This window comes from Octodon degus, unplaced genomic scaffold (genome assembly GCF_000260255.1).
Source record: "Octodon degus isolate 3935 unplaced genomic scaffold, OctDeg1.0 scaffold00080, whole genome shotgun sequence".
In the NCBI taxonomy this organism is placed as follows: domain Eukaryota; kingdom Metazoa; phylum Chordata; class Mammalia; order Rodentia; family Octodontidae; genus Octodon; species Octodon degus.
The window spans coordinates 6,859,871-6,875,510 of NW_004524656.1; the positions used below are offsets into that span (position 1 = coordinate 6,859,871).

The 15,640-nt window shown below is 39.7% G+C and overlaps 1 protein-coding gene and 1 pseudogene across 1 annotated transcript in view; both read right to left on the reverse strand.

Moving 5' to 3' along the window:
• The window catches only part of Kmt2a (lysine methyltransferase 2A), a 90,301-nt gene that overhangs the window by 28,323 nt on the left and 46,338 nt on the right, over positions 1-15,640 (reverse strand). Inside the window, 15 exon segments of the mRNA XM_023721191.1 lie at positions 346-539; positions 1,142-1,215; positions 1,489-1,599; positions 2,667-2,840; positions 3,837-4,021; positions 4,397-4,510; positions 6,062-6,182; positions 6,413-6,508; positions 7,243-7,389; positions 9,002-9,115; positions 10,087-10,218; positions 11,178-11,251; positions 11,521-11,889; positions 12,268-12,332; positions 14,995-15,229. Of these exon segments, the coding sequence (XP_023576959.1) occupies positions 346-539; positions 1,142-1,215; positions 1,489-1,599; positions 2,667-2,840; positions 3,837-4,021; positions 4,397-4,510; positions 6,062-6,182; positions 6,413-6,508; positions 7,243-7,389; positions 9,002-9,115; positions 10,087-10,218; positions 11,178-11,251; positions 11,521-11,889; positions 12,268-12,332; positions 14,995-15,229 (2,205 nt within the window).
• On the reverse strand, positions 9,609-10,029 carry LOC105742884 (annotated as a pseudogene).

Genomic DNA, 15,640 nt, shown 5'->3' on the forward strand with positions numbered 1-15,640 from the left:
ATTACATTTATTTATTGTGTGTGTATGGCCAGCTCAGCCCACCAGGGGGCGGGTCTGGTTGGCATGTGGTGCTGGGGATCGAACCGCGGTCCCTGTGCTTTGCCAAGCTTGTTTCAAGTAGGTGCTTTAGACCACGGAGCCATCTCTCCAGCCCCGTCCTACAGGTTTTCTCAAGTTGGATTTTCAGTTCATCTATTGAGCAGTTACAAACACCAAGCAGATTTTTTTTGAGCTTTGTTGTTTGAGCTTGGAGATGTTTGACAACCAAGGTATCACTATATGTTAAATTTAGATTCATGAAGTCCATCGTTTGTGTCTAGACAATAACTCCATATGGCGCCTTACTCAAAATTGGTGGTGTAGGAGGATGCAGTGGAGTTGGTGAGTCAGGTTCTCCAGGCCCTTTGGGTTTGGGAGCTGGAATGATTTTCTTCATTAAAGGAGGCTGCTCAGTGTGGCTGTTTTCCTCTCGCTCCTGCCACTGAGCATAATTATGGTCAAGTGAAGGTGGAAGCACTGCGTTTGGTAACATCCCACTGCTGAAAATAATTGATTCAACAAGTATTTATTGAACTCCTACAATATACCTAGAACTGTGCAAAATAACAGAATTCTTGATATCACCAGGTCTTGGGCCTATCTAACAGCCATTCACAGAATGTAAAAACAAGTCACAGAACTTGAAAATTGCCTAAGAACACAGTCTACAGGACTTTACCACTTAAAAATTTTATTTCCAATATGTAACTTTTAGCTAAACTTCTAAGAACAAATGAGCTTACCAAAAATCAAAAGAATTAACTGAGATAAAAATTAAAGGTGAAATATGGAGAATCAAGAGCAATAGAGAACACAATTTGGACTAAGTAAAACAGAAGTCAAGTAGAACAAGGCCAACTATGCAGCTATAACACACATGTATTGTCCATATGCTACAATTCAAGTAATGCTCCCTAAAATAGAATATTTACTAAAGAACAAAAGGGGCTAAGCTACAAACATTAAAGGTATTCTCCAAACCAACACTAATAAGACATTTCGATTGATTCATTTTTTAATATTAAAGTCAAGAGAGTTGAATATAGAAATCTGACAACTCTCAGATTTCCACCTGATGAGAAAAAAAAAGCCACTGACTTACTTGCTTGATACTTTATTTGGCTCCCAAAACCTGGACTTTTTGACACTGAACCATGGAAAAACTCGTTCCATTTGCTGAAAGAAAAACAAACAGAACGTAAACATGTGAACATCCGTTTGGGAGTCACACCACAACCAACATCTTTACACCAGACTCTGTTACTGGAAGCTTAAGTTAAGTCCAGGTCACCAAGGCAAAGATCCATCCACTCAGGCAAGCTTACCATTTCTTTCCGAAGAATCAGAGAAACAAGTGAAGTAAAAATGTGGCAAAATAAAGTTTGCTGTATTCATGGAACAATTACTCATAAATAAGCATTAAAAACAGGAAATATTAACAGGACTTACCCGAATAAAAAAAGACTTGACCATGCTGTTGGCTTTTTTAATCTCTGGCTGCCCTCCATCTGAATTGATTGCTGCTTGAATGATCTTCACTATGTCATCACTGAACTCCAACTATATATAAAAATAAAACATCAATTACGCCTAAGACAGTATGCTCTTTTTATTTATTTATTTGTTTACTTATTTATTTATTTGTGTGTGTGGCCAGCTCAGCCCACCAGGGGGCGGGGCTGGCTGGCATGTGGTGCTGGGGGATTGAACCGCGGTCCCTGTGCTTTGCTTGGTTTAGTTTGTTCTAAGTAGGTGCTTTAGACCACTGAGCCATCTCACCAGCCCCCCCCTTTTCTATTTATTTATCAGTATGCTCTTAAAGCCACTTTCTTTTACTTCTTCATCCATATAGTACAAAACCCAACAGAAAACTCACTCCCCTGTTTAAAATATTGCAACTTCTCTTTGGCTGAAGGTTTAAGATTCAAATCCCAATGAATTTATGGCATCAAGAGATAGGCAAGAATGCAAGCATATTAGCTCTATCATGGTTAGTTCCCCAAACAGCTTTACAATCTTTCATTGAGACTAAGATGAACAAAACAACTGAATAGCACACAGGCCATGAAATAACAAATAACCATTTGCTATACTTGTAAAAGCATTAACTATTTCTATCTACAAATCCTCCCTATAAAGGAAGAGAGAGCTAAGCTTAAAAAGGGAGAATCAATTATTTTCACATTAGCTTTCCCCTCACATTGTTCTTCATATCTTCTTTCTCTCTGTCTTTTAGAGACAGGGTCTTGTTATGCAATTCACACTGGCCTTGAGCTCACTTTGTAGCACAGGTTGGTCTTGAACTTACTATGATCCTCTTGCCTCAGCCTCCCAAGTGCTGGGATTACAGGTGTGCACCACCACACCCAGCTCATGTTTTCTCTTAATACAAAAATAATTTTCAGATGAAAACCTCATAAATATATCATCTAAAGATACATTCTAGTATAACCCTTTTTCTGAAACATGAGCTGAAATAATTTCAGATATTTTTAGATATTTAAAGCTGCACGACATCTCTAAAAGCAATACAAATCATTTTTAAGTTGCCTGTATACTCAGATCTCCCGAAGATCGAAGGAAGCTAGACTGGTATCTGAAACTGGTCTTTTGCTGTAGAGACATACCACAGATATGTAGTTGCCCTGGTCCATTTTTCTCTTGACTCCTTCTAGGTCCAAAGGCTGCTGATCATCCTGCTTGCTGACCTCAGTAAGAATTGGTGGATCAGGTCCTTCTGGGGAGCTGCGGGAAGGTATACTCTCTTCTGTTTCAGGATTTAAGTCCGGAGGCTTGGCAGCCTGTTGCCAATAAAGAGATGGATGGATGGATATGGATGGATGGATGGATGGATGGACAGATGGAGACAGGTGGATGGACACATAGATAATTTTGTCTAGTACTAAGAATGAGGCCTCCATGCAAATTCTATTAAAATTATTAAAAATGGTACTGAATATTCATTAAAAACATGAAAATAATTTTTCAGAAGATATAAGCCTTATATGTGTTAGTTCAGCTAGGCTAATTTTCAAGTTTTGCTTAATATTTCCAAATCTCGAATGAAAGTCGAAACTGTTCCATTTTGGGTGTCTGGGAATTGAACTCAAGGCATTGTGCTTGTCAGGCAGGTGTTGTGCAGCTGAGCTACATCCCCACCCCTTAAAACCGTTCAATTCTTTTTAAGGACAACACAGATAACAGCTAATTTTCTACTCAAAAAGGGGAGTTGATAACTTTAAGTGAGTTGTAAGTTATCTGGGTGAGTCTTCCAACAGCATCCTTTGTGTGTCAAATAACTTAGAGATGCACAGTTCAAAACTAACATGGAAAAAGCAAGTTATCAGGTTTACTGCTATAACTGCTTCCAAGCTGTTTCTGTTTGTAGGATTTCTAATTTTCTCTATTCCAGTCAGAATAATTTTTTTGCTAAAAAGATCTGACCAGGTTACTCTAGTGGGTGAAGTCCTCCATCATATTCCCATTACTGTTAGAGGATAAATACCAGATGTCTTATTACTGCAGTTATAGTTGTTATTATTGCAGATTTCTTATTATTGAAGTTATACTTCCTTCTATTTCCTACTCCAAAGAAGGTCTCACTCTAGGTTCTAAAAATTTTTCAAGTAATTAAAACCAAAACAAACCAATCTCCTCAACCCATCACTAGATAAAAACACCTACCCATGAGATCTGGAAACAAAGTGACCTGCATGATAAAGAGCAACTGACTGTGAACCCAAAGGCAATAAATGTTCTTTAAAAAAAAAAAAAACCAAAGTGAACCTGTGGCCTACCTGCCGGTAGCGTAGCAAATGGCTGGTGGTCCGAGAATTCAACAAGGCTGTTAGAACTTGCTTCAAGGATATCTGTAGCTCTTTTTCAAGGGCCAGTCGCCACTCTGCAGGGTGCCGCTCAGTACAGTTGATACAAGTATAGGCCACACTTTCTGGCAGATTAGAGAGAATCTCATACATCTCATCTAGGAAGACAAAAGCTTACAATGATGTACTCTGGAGAGAGGGAAAGAGGGAGAAGAGGTCATGCTACTGTACTTTGGAAATGCACTAAGATGTTACTTCTCCTGCAGGATATTACAATACTGGTTTCAAAAAAGGACATAATACTAACTCAGAATTTGGTTATTACAGAACCAATTGGATAAGAATAAAGGGATGAGGTTAAAAAAAAAAAAAGCAAACAACACAATACTGCTTATTTTACAGACCAAAAGTAAACTTAAAAAGATTTCAAGTAAAGCTACTGTAACTTTAAGTTTATAATATTCTGGAGCTGGTGAGTGCAGCAGTAATCAGAAAGAAAGAAACTGTAATAAAAAGACTCCAACCTTCTGTACCTGAAAGATTCTCACATTTGGAATGGACCCAGCGGTCGCACTTCCCACACTGCATCATTTTACTCTCATAGTCATCGTCGTCGTAACACTTATCACAGAGCGGGCAGAAGTTTCCTGAAAGCAAAGTGTAGTTTATGGCAGGGCCAGGGCCGTGGCTCCCACACCAACGCTACTCAGGCCCTTGACCCCCACGTGCGAGCGGAATTGAAACTCTGTAGTCCAGCGCTCACCCAGACTATGGAATGTTTTTAAATTCCTCGAGTACTCATAAGAAAGCTTCACATATGCCACCAGTTCTCTTTTTCAGAACTCATTCTAAACGCCATGAGGGTAGATTTTAAAAATAATGTAACAGAAAGGGCCTGAGTTCAATCCCCTGTTCCGCAAAAAAAAAAAAAAGATAGAATGGAAAAGAGACTATATCTCTCAAACATTTGAAAGCAATGTTTAAATTTTCAATTCAAACTTTTTCTGATTTTTAGTGTTTTTGCATTAGAGCGTATACAGTAAACCAACTCTACCCACAGCTTCCATAAAGCTGTCTTATCCATGCTGCCCCTACTATTTCTTTTTTTTCTTTCTTTTTTTTTTTTTTTTTTTTGGCGGAACCGGGGATTGAACTCAGTCCCTTGCGCTTGCCAGGGAAGCGCTTATTCCACTGAGCCATCTCCCAGCCCCTGCCCCTACTATTTCTTTTCTTTTTTTTTTTTTTTTAAATATTTATTTATTTTATTTGTTTATTTAGTGTGTGTGTGTGGCCAGCTCAGCCCACCAGGGGGCAGGCCTGGCTAGCATGTGGTGCTGGGGATTGAACCGCGGTCCCTGTGTTTTGTTTAGCTTAGCTTGTTCTAAGTAGGTGCTTTAGACCACTGAGCCATCTCACCAGCCCCTGCCCCTACTATTTCTTTCAGTACTAAGGGTAGAACCCAGGGACACGCTGCCACTAAGATACAGCTCTAGCCTGTTTTGGGGGCTGGAGGAGGGTCCCACTAAGCTGCCCCAATGGGACTCAAATTTACAATCTTGTCTCAGCCTCCCAAGTGCTAGGCTTCCCCTATTATTATTATTATTATTATTATTATTATTACTTTTTTTTTGGTGGAACCGTGGCTTGAACTCAGGCCCTTGTGCTTGCCAGGGAAGTGCTTATTCTACTCAGCCATCTCCCCGGCCCCAGCTCCATTATTTCTTAATAAGCTCATTAAACTGATCTGCTTATTCTACTTAAAATAACTTTAACAGTATTTTAAGAAACTACTATGTAGTCAGAAACTCTATGTAGTCAGTATCCTAAATAAGTACATTAATGGGTTTAACCTGTTACAACTTTTTTCCTAGCATAATTACCAAGATAAAACATACTGAGTATTACCAAAAGCCATTTCTGATGTAATCAAATGTATATGCATCATGCTTGGCTCTGCCAGCTTACAACATTTGTTTGCAGTTAGCTACAATATAAATCTCCCCAGAGTCTCTCCACATAAACTAACAAAACATTCCCAGTTGCTAAGCTGTTTATGCACAGGAAAGGGCAGGAACGGGTAAGCGGTAACACACCTAACAGCACCCTTAAGATGAGCAGGACTTTCTATTCCATTTCACTGGAGTAGACAGTTTACCTTCAAAGCTCCAAACAGGGACAAAACTGAATTTTATGGTTACCTTTAGCAAAGAGTTTGGCACAGTCATGGCACAGGGAAAAGTCGTGAGACCACTGTGCATCCCACCCTTTGCCTGGAGTTGTTGATCCACAGCTCTTGCAACGAACACACTTGGTACAGATCTGGAAAAGGAGAAATTCAATAGGGATTTCTTAATTTCTTCTCTTATTTAAAAAAATCCCAATCACAACTGATTTCCACATTTGATTTCTTTCAGAGAAGACTTTACCTAACAATAAAGAAAAAAAATGCTGTATTAACATCCCCAAGCAAGGGCACTCCCATTTTTACATTGTGTGGACCCAACCAAGCCATGATGGTCTTTTAAAAGCAGTGTGGTAAGTGTTCTCACCCAAACTTTCTTTTTCTTTGTGGGCTTTGTGGGGTAGTTTGGTCCCAGGCACTCAGGGTGATAGCTGTTTCGGCACTTATTACACTCCAGCAGCTGCTGCAGAAAAACAAGTTGGCAAAAATGGCCATTACATCACCTTTATTAAACAACTATTACTTAACAACCCTTTTCCTATTTATCTCCAAGTAAGTACAGCACATCATTAGAACAGTTTGAATTTCCACGCCTTCCTTACTGCAACAGGTTGTAGAGATTTAGCAGACTGAGAAAGTAATTTTTTTTTTTTTCTTTCTGTAGTTAGGACAGGGTCTACAGGGCCTATACGGTCTCACTATGTAGCTCGGACTCATAGTGATTCTCCTGTTTTCAGCCTCCTAAGGGCTGGGACTACAGGCATGAGCCGCCATGGCATGCCGGGGATCGAACCCCTGGCCCCTGCATCTGCCTAAGCAGGCAGGCACTTTAGTCTGTTGAGTTATCTGGCCAGCCCTCTGAGGAGGTAGTCTTATCAGACAGATTTTACTTTGTTTTTTCCAAAAGGAAGTTTCTAATATTCTCAAAATTAAAGCACAAAATCAGGTAATTAATTATACCCAATGAAAAAACAGAGAAAAGCATACAGCGAAGACTACAGATATAATCCTAAATTAGAAGGCAGAAATAAAGAGCTTAAATACAATCTAGCAGTTCTTTTTTTTTTTTTTTAAATGGAGGTTAAGAGCAGAATACTTATTGGGGGAAAAGAAAGTTTCTGTCCAAGAGAGGGACAGAAGGGGGGCTTGAGTGGGTTGTCCCCCTCTAACAGTTCTATTACTAAATGCTATATGTACCTTTGTAGCCTGATGCTGTCTTCCACAAACATGACAAAACTTGCAGCGACGACAACACCAGTTCTCCAGCTGGTCCTCTAGAGGGCGTTCACTCTCTTCTAAACAAAACTTATGGAAGGGCTCACAACACACTTGGCAATACACGAACTACAGCAAGAGAAGGGAACACAGAAGTGTCACATTACATGTGGGAAGAAACAGTGCCCGTGTATCACACTCTGAGTGTTAGGCTCCACTGGCATACTCAGGCTGAGCATCCGCAATCTGAAAATCTGAATCCAAAACTGCTACAAGTATAAATTTCCATACCTGAGCTTCAAGCTTAATGTGCACAGACTATTTCATGCAGAAAATGATTAAAAATACCACATAAAATTATTCTCAGGCTACATGTCAGATATAGATGAAACAAATGAATTTCATGTTTAGACTTGGGTTTTATCCCCAAGATATCTCAATAGTGAAATATTCCAAAATGTTTTTTTTTTTTTTTTCCCCAAAGAACCAGGGATTGAACTCAGGCCCTGCACTTGCCAGGGAAGCACTTATTCCACTGAGCCATCTCCCCAGCCCCCCCAAAATGTTTTTTAAATCCCAAAAAAAAAAAATCTGAAACATTTCAGATAAGAATTACTCAACCTGTATTTAATTCAACATATTGAATTAGGTATGAAATTGGTTATACAGGACAGTCAGGGGACATACTAATAGCAATTATAAAATAAAAAATAAATATAAGATTTAATGGAATGTTCTAAAAATCATGAGAATATAAACAAAATATGGGAATGAACAGAAGACAGAAAAGATACTAAAGGTACAGTTATAAGCTGCCTTTACCCTATCTGTAATTTTAAAAATAAGTCATCTTAAAAAAAATTTTGTATGTATTTAGTACAGGGTCTCACTATGTAGCGATCTGTTTCCAGCCTCCCCAGTGCTGGGATTATAGGCATGTGCCATCATGCCGGATCTTGTGGGGGTGCTCAGCATGCCTGGGGCGGGACCGTGCAGCATGGGGAGGGCACCCCAGTCCCAGAGCTTGCCTAAGCAGATGCTTAGTCCACTGAGCTATCTTGCTGGCCCATAAAAATACTTAATTTTTTTTTAAAAGACATTTTCATATATGATTTTCAAAAGTACTTTTGAGGATAACTCAGAATTATCATTGCCAAAAAGAAATTATTGAGACAATTGGTCAAATCTAAATAAGACAACAGTAATGCTCACAATTAATTTTCTGGTCTTGGTAATTATATTGTGGTTAATAATAGAGTAGACTTTATTTTAGGAGATATACACTATTACAGCTAGAAGCAAAATGGTACATGTCTATACCCTGCTTTCAAAGTTTTAGAAAAAGAATGCTGATATTTAACATGTGTACATACAGTTTCTTATTCCATAAAATATATCCATAGCAAGAAATAAAATATAAAATAGTAACGCTTAAAGAATCTGGGTGAAGAGTATGTGGGAATTCTTTGTACTTTTACAGTTTTTCTATAAATTGGAAATCACATCAACATGGAAAGTTTTAAAATTCAAATGGAGAATTCATCGTGAGCTAGGAGTTCCCTATGTAGCCCAGGTTGGCCTTGAACCTGTGGAGTTCCTCCTCCCTCAGCCTCCCAGAGTGCTGGGATTACAGGTGTGTGCCTGCAGGCTGCCTAATGCCAATAAAGGAAAATACAACAGTTTGTTTCATTCACAGCAAGATTGTTACATTTTCTAGGTCACTTAAAAGCAGGATCCTTACCTCCACATGCCCACTACTGGCACAGAGAAAGCAAACCACCCTGGGTGTTATAGGAACAGAGGTCAAGATTCCTAAGCCTCCCATCTCCCATACATTTTCTGCTTCACAATCCTCCTGTTGGGGAGGCCGGTGGCAGTGGAGAAGGGTGGGAGGGAGAAAAAGAAAGAGACAGTGAGATCACTTATAAAAATTTTATAATGACAAAATAAGGATGAAATGAATAAAACCATAGTGACATCAGAACAGCAAGTATATTTTGTCTTAGTGAATCAAAAAATAATTGCTGGTTTGAACATTTTAATCTCAGGCATAAAATAGAATAAAACTCATCTACTGTTTTAATTCTTACTAAATATATAGCAAAGGTATCATACTGGGACTGCATTTCCTTTGTTTTACTAGTTCAGGCAACCATTATGGTTTTGTCATTTCTCTGTGAAGTAATTTCCTGACATAATGTTCGGGATATTTCAATGGCTGGGTCTTCATTTAGTTCATAGTGACATTCAAACTCACCAGCTAACTGTAGTTCTTATTTATTCCTCTAGTGGGTGCTGATTTCTAATCTTTCAACACCTGCAGTAGCACCATTTTCTTTTTTTCCAAGTGTTCAATTTTATTGAGGACATGAGGGGCTGCTAGGAGCCCTGGATCTCTGGAGATAAGGCCTGGTATGTGCCTGGATGACCAGTGGCCCAGCAGGTGGTCAAGGATGGGATCTCTGAAACCTGGGTTTACTTGAAGGTGTGACTCTCAGCACCACACTGCCCAAAGCCTTTGGGGCCAAATGTGGCAAAGTAGCAGGAGCAGGGGTGGTGGCAGTAAGGCGTGCCTTCACACTCAGAGCGACCCCCAGAGGTCAGCATCTTTCCACACTTCTGGCAGGACCAACGCCAGTCCTTGCCCATCGAGGTCACCCCCTGCACAAAGTACACCTCCTTCTCGCACCTGGGGTGTTTGGGCACGGCAGTATGTACAGGACAGGGACTACAGCGGACCTCGAGGTAGCTGGGAGCAGAGATCACCATTTTCTTTATTTAAAGGCTATGACATTTAATAAAATCCATGATGACTAACATTTTTACCTTAAAGTCCACTCTGATCCTGTGGACTCCATCTGCTGGGATTTTCTGCTTAGAGCTATTGCCATTGGAGAGTGTGCTGAGGATGTTCAAAGTGCCTGCATTCTCTGGTTTACTGACTGGAGGTGGTTTTTCCTAAGGAAACAAAACACAAATATAAAACAAAATTAATTCTAGTGCTTGGAAGGCTAAGGCAGCAGGACTGCTATAAGTCTCAGGCCAACCTGAAACACAGTGAGTCCCTGTCTCAAAAGACCAAAAATCAATACATAAAATAAAAAAGTACACTCTGTTTATCTTTACATTTGCAATGAATAATGATGCAAATGCAAAATTTTATTAACAAATCTGGAAAATATATTTTTAACATAAGTATTCATGCCTATAATCCAAGCATTTGGAGGCTGGGGCAGGAAGATCATTCTTGAGTTCAAGGCCAATCTGGGCCATATAGCAAGTTCAAGGCAGCCTGAACTATACAGCAAGACCCTGCTTCAAAATATAAAGCAAACAAAACAAAGAATTCTTTTTTTTTTTAAATTTTTATTTATGTGTGTGTGTGTGTGTGTGTGTGTGTGTGTGTGTGTGTGTGGCCAGCTCAGCCCACCAGGGGGCGGGGCTGGCTGGCATGTGGCGCTGGGGGATTGAACCGCGGTCCCTGTGCTTTGCTAAACTTGTTCTAAGTAGGTGCTTTAGACCACTGAGCCATCTCACCAGCACCAAGAAAAGTATTCTTTAGAGAATTCTTAAGTCCTGTCTCTGTCTATAATAAATCAAAATAGTAGATATATGTATGGGTAATTTTTATAAATAAATACTGTTAAAGTATACTGAGAAAATTGCAAGACAAAAAGCAGTAAGCAATTCCTAAGCTACAACATGCAGGAATATAAAAGAGGAGAAAGCAAAAAGGGCAAGAGACCAAAAAATACACGGGTTAAATCTGAATCTAAAGTTAATTCAAGAAACCCACGGCCATCTACACAGAAACAGGAGAGCAGTTTCACACAATCATGCAAATGTCAAGGATAAGGCTTTTACCTACTGAACAGAATGTATCTCTGAGAAGTGGCAGAGAAACAAACCCTCCTTACCTTTTCTTTTGGTTTTTGTTTTACGGGAATACTTGGGCGGGGAGCCACTTTTTTCTGCTTGTTTTGCTCTGGACCTAAAGAATTCAAAATAGTTTGCAGTGATGACTGTGTTAGGGTGCATTGTCCTGTAAAAAGAGCAGCTTTTTTTTAAGCTTCAAATAGAAAATTAAGACAGTATGTGTAATCTAACATTCTTGCTTCTATTTCCTTATTATTTTATTGTAGGTAAAAAAAGAGTAAATCTTCTTGAAGACTTCATCTCAGGTTTCCAAATGCCGTGTCAGACATGGTGCTTCTTTCTTAGCACATGTGTCCACCCATCCTTCCTGCCTTCTTCCCTTACCTGACTCAGGGGGTGGAGGCTGCTTTTTCTTGGGCTCACTTGGTACAGTCTTGGGAACTTCTTTCCGCGGCGGTCCTGTGGTAGGCGGCTGAGGGGGGTTGACAGGAGCTGGCTGGGAGACCTGCTTGCTGGACTTTCTGGAAGCTGGAGCGGCAACTTGTTTGGATTCAGGCCCAGGGACAGAGGCACTGCCATCTTCACTCTTCTCTTCCACTGGCTTCCTTGGCAGAGGCTCGCTACTGCTCTTCTTTGGGGCAGGATCCTCTCGTGCTGCTGGGGGAGGTTTCTGATTGGAGTCCACCACACTCTTCACAACAGTGCTCTCTTTCTTTTCACTGGTCTTAGACTTTTTCTCTTTCTTTTTCACAGCTGGGAAACAAAACAAGAAGATCAACCATCTGTAAGTGCGAAAAACTTTAAACAGACCTATAGACATGTAACATAATCTTGTTTCCACTTTCCTGTAGCTAAAGCCAGCACTGCAAGACTCAAGGAGTTAATGCCATATTGATCAGATGAAGAAGGCATACTATTGTTTTTCTAGGAAAATTTCAAACATATCTTAAATTACAGGGAAGAGTCAAATGAACTCCCGTGTACCTATCAACTAGGTTTAATGACCATCGTTTTCCCATGAAAAAACAGAATTTTATAAGAAATTCTTACTATTTTCTTTATACTGAACACAAGTAGCTATAGGACATGAAAGAAAGAAGTATTTAGGGGAAGACCTTTTTACAACACTACCTTTAGCTTGCTTCTGAAGGTAGGCTTTGGAAGGCATCCACTGTAGATTCTGACATTTTCTCATCCTAGAATAACAAGGGATAAACTATAAGATAAACTGTATTTAAAAGAGAAGTGAAGTTTCCATTTGTAAGAATCAGTGAAGCTTTATTCAAGTTCATTTTGACAGCTGAAACAAGGACTGTTCATTATTTAAGTTGAATGTGAGCCTTTAAAATCCTTGGATCAGCAATCCCCCCCCCCCCCAGGGTCTTGCTACGTAGTCCAGGCTGGCCTTGAATGTGAAGCAATTCTCCTGCCTTAGCCTCCTGACTGCTGTGATTATAGGCATATGACACCACACCTGGCATGGAGCAGGAATTCTATCCACCTTTTGGAGCCAAAGGAAACAAATATAAAAAAAAATTTGAATCTTATAACTCAATGATGACTAGCACCACACACATAATAACCAGTTAGTACTTCTTGTACTACTCCCTTATGAACTTTATATTCATATTTATACAAAATAGACTAAAATCATCAAAGTCTTTTCTCACTATAATGCTATAGATATATCTCATGGCATATATATATATATATATATATCCCTCAATTTAAATGTAATGAAACTCAACTCAAAGTCTAAAACTGCACACAATCCATTCCAACTCCTCAATTCAGTGTGATCTTATCTCACTAACATGTACCTTTTTTTTTTTTTGCGGAAGCGGGGATTGAACTCAGGCCCTTGCACTTGCCAGGGAAGTGCTTATTTCCCTGAGCCATCTCCCCGGCCTTAACATGTACCTTTTTGTAGTATATGAATTCACTTACCATTAATGGGCCTGAGATAAGACTCCTGCTTAAAGCCAGACTACACCAAAGAACAGAACTGCTTGTCTCCTAGCTCTTCTCTGAAGTAAATAATACAGCATTTCCTTCAACTTTAGTTTGTTATTTGTTTTTGTGACACAGAGAAGTCCTAGGTCTTCACACCACGCTACATCCCCAGCTCTTATGTTTTCATTTTGAGACAGCATCTCACCAAGTTGTTAAATTGTCCAACCTGAGTTCGAACCTAAAACCCTTCTACCTCTGCCTCAACTATGCTTTATATGAACCACTTCACACTATTCTCATTCAGCAACTATTTCTTTTGCTGGCCACTTGGTAAGATGCTCTAAAACTTCTGTTCAAGTAACTCTTGATTCATTTTCATCAAATTCTTTTGGAAGGCAAAAAGTGCCCCATAAACTGACTATAAAGAGGGGAAGTCCTGGCAAGCGCAAGGCCTGAGTTCAATCCCTGGTTCCGCACCAAAAAAAAAAAAAAAAAAAGAGGGGAAGAGCTTCGGCAAGCAGGGACTGGGGTTTGATCCCAGCACCACATGCTGTGCCGGCCCACCCCTGGGCATGCTGAGCCAGCCACATGGACAGGTGTGATGACATATGTCTGTAATCCCATGCTGAGGGAGGCTGAAAACAGGAGGATCACTATGAGTCCAAGCCGCGTAATGAGACCCTGTACCAATTATATTTAAAAAAAAAAAAAAAGGAGGAAGAAAGGTAAGAATATTTAAAAATTCTGTATCAAAAATTTCAAGCCAGGTATATGTCTACAATTGCATCTACTTGGGGAGACTGAGACAGGAACACTGAAAGTTGGAGCCCAACCTAGGCAACTTAGTGAGATGCTGTCTCAAAAAGGATTGGAGGGCCAGGGATACAGCTCAGCAATGTAAGTGCCTGCCTGGTAAGTGCAAGGACCCAGGTTCAATCCCTGGTACCATGTGCTGGCCACCAAAACTGGATGTGGTGGTGCTTGCCTATAATCCCAGTGATGGGGAGGTTGGGACAGGAGGATCATTATAAGTCAGAGCTCTGTAGCAAGACTGTGTACCAAATACATAAATATTTTTTAAAAAAATTTAAAAAGCATTGGGAATGTAGTTTAGTGGTAGAATACAAGCATCCTACACACACAAACCCCCACACATATGAAGAATTTCCTGCATGCCAAATTCTACACATATGAAGAATTTCCTGCATGCCATAAAGATAAAAGTGATTTCAGTTCTGACATAACTATACTAAGTGTATCAAGTTTTAAGCAGAAATTTTCCAGAGTGGTACTAACATATTGTGATTAGTCATATGTGGTTATTTAAATTTAAATTGATTAAAATTAAATGAGGGGCTGGTGAGATGGCTCAGTGGTTTAAAGCACCTACTTAGAACAAGCTTAGCAAAGCACAGGGACCGCGGTTCAATCCCCCAGCACCACATGCCAGCCAGCCCCGCCCCCAGGTGGGCTGAGCTGGCCACACACACACAAATAAATAAAAATAAAAATAAATAAATAAATAAAATAAATTTTAAAAATAAAAATAATTTTTTAAAAAATTAAATGAAGTAAAAAATGTAGTCCTTTGGTCACATTAACCACATGCCAAGAGCTCAACAGCCATATATGATTGGTGACTGTCCCAGTGAACCAAGCATATACAGAACACATTACTGTAAAGTTTTCCATTAGAAAGTATTGCCCCAGAGTATTTATTCAAGCACAGCCCAAGCCTAACCACATCACATAATCCAATTCTGCACCTAATCTTGCTTCTCGAGGAGATTCAATACAACCACCACCTGTATTGAGTGCACTTTTGCACTCAATAAACTTAAACCCAAGATAAATAAGCAATCTCATGACTGAGAGGCCGGCATCTCTTGAGTAAGACCCACTCACTTGCAGCACTGCTTCTTTATATTTCGGCCACCAAATTTGGGCTTGTCTAAGCAATTAGTGCAAACACCACAGTCCTCAGGCACCTGGCAGCCAGGACACTGCCCACACCGCCTTGATCGCCGTCCTTTCTTTACTGGTGGTTCCTGAGGTGCCTTATTTCTGGTGACCGGTTTAATTGGTTTGATGGGTGGAGCAAGAGGTTCAGCATCTTCTGAGCCAGCAATTGATGACTTGTCTGTTAAAGAAATGTCATTAGTTCCAAAGGAATACCTAACTTATTCTTGGGAGTAGAGGGGAAGAGTATCAAAATTTCTGTATTATTAGATGCATTCATCTACTCTTCTACCTTAACTGGTAGTCCAAAATTGAATGACATTGTATCAAACATATTTATATAAAGAACTCTGAATTTTAATTATTTAAATGTTTAAAAATGCCTATAACTTACAGCCTAATGAAAGCAAAACTCCAAATACTAAAAAGAAAAAAAGTCTAATCTAAAATGAAAAACATGAACTGAATGTTTCTAAGGATTTTATAAAGCTCCACATTCATTAAGAACAGCCCCCCAGCATTTCAGAACCATGCAGCAGTATGAGAATGTGCCTCACAGACTTCAGTTCCAGGAAGTACAACTCCCAAGGCC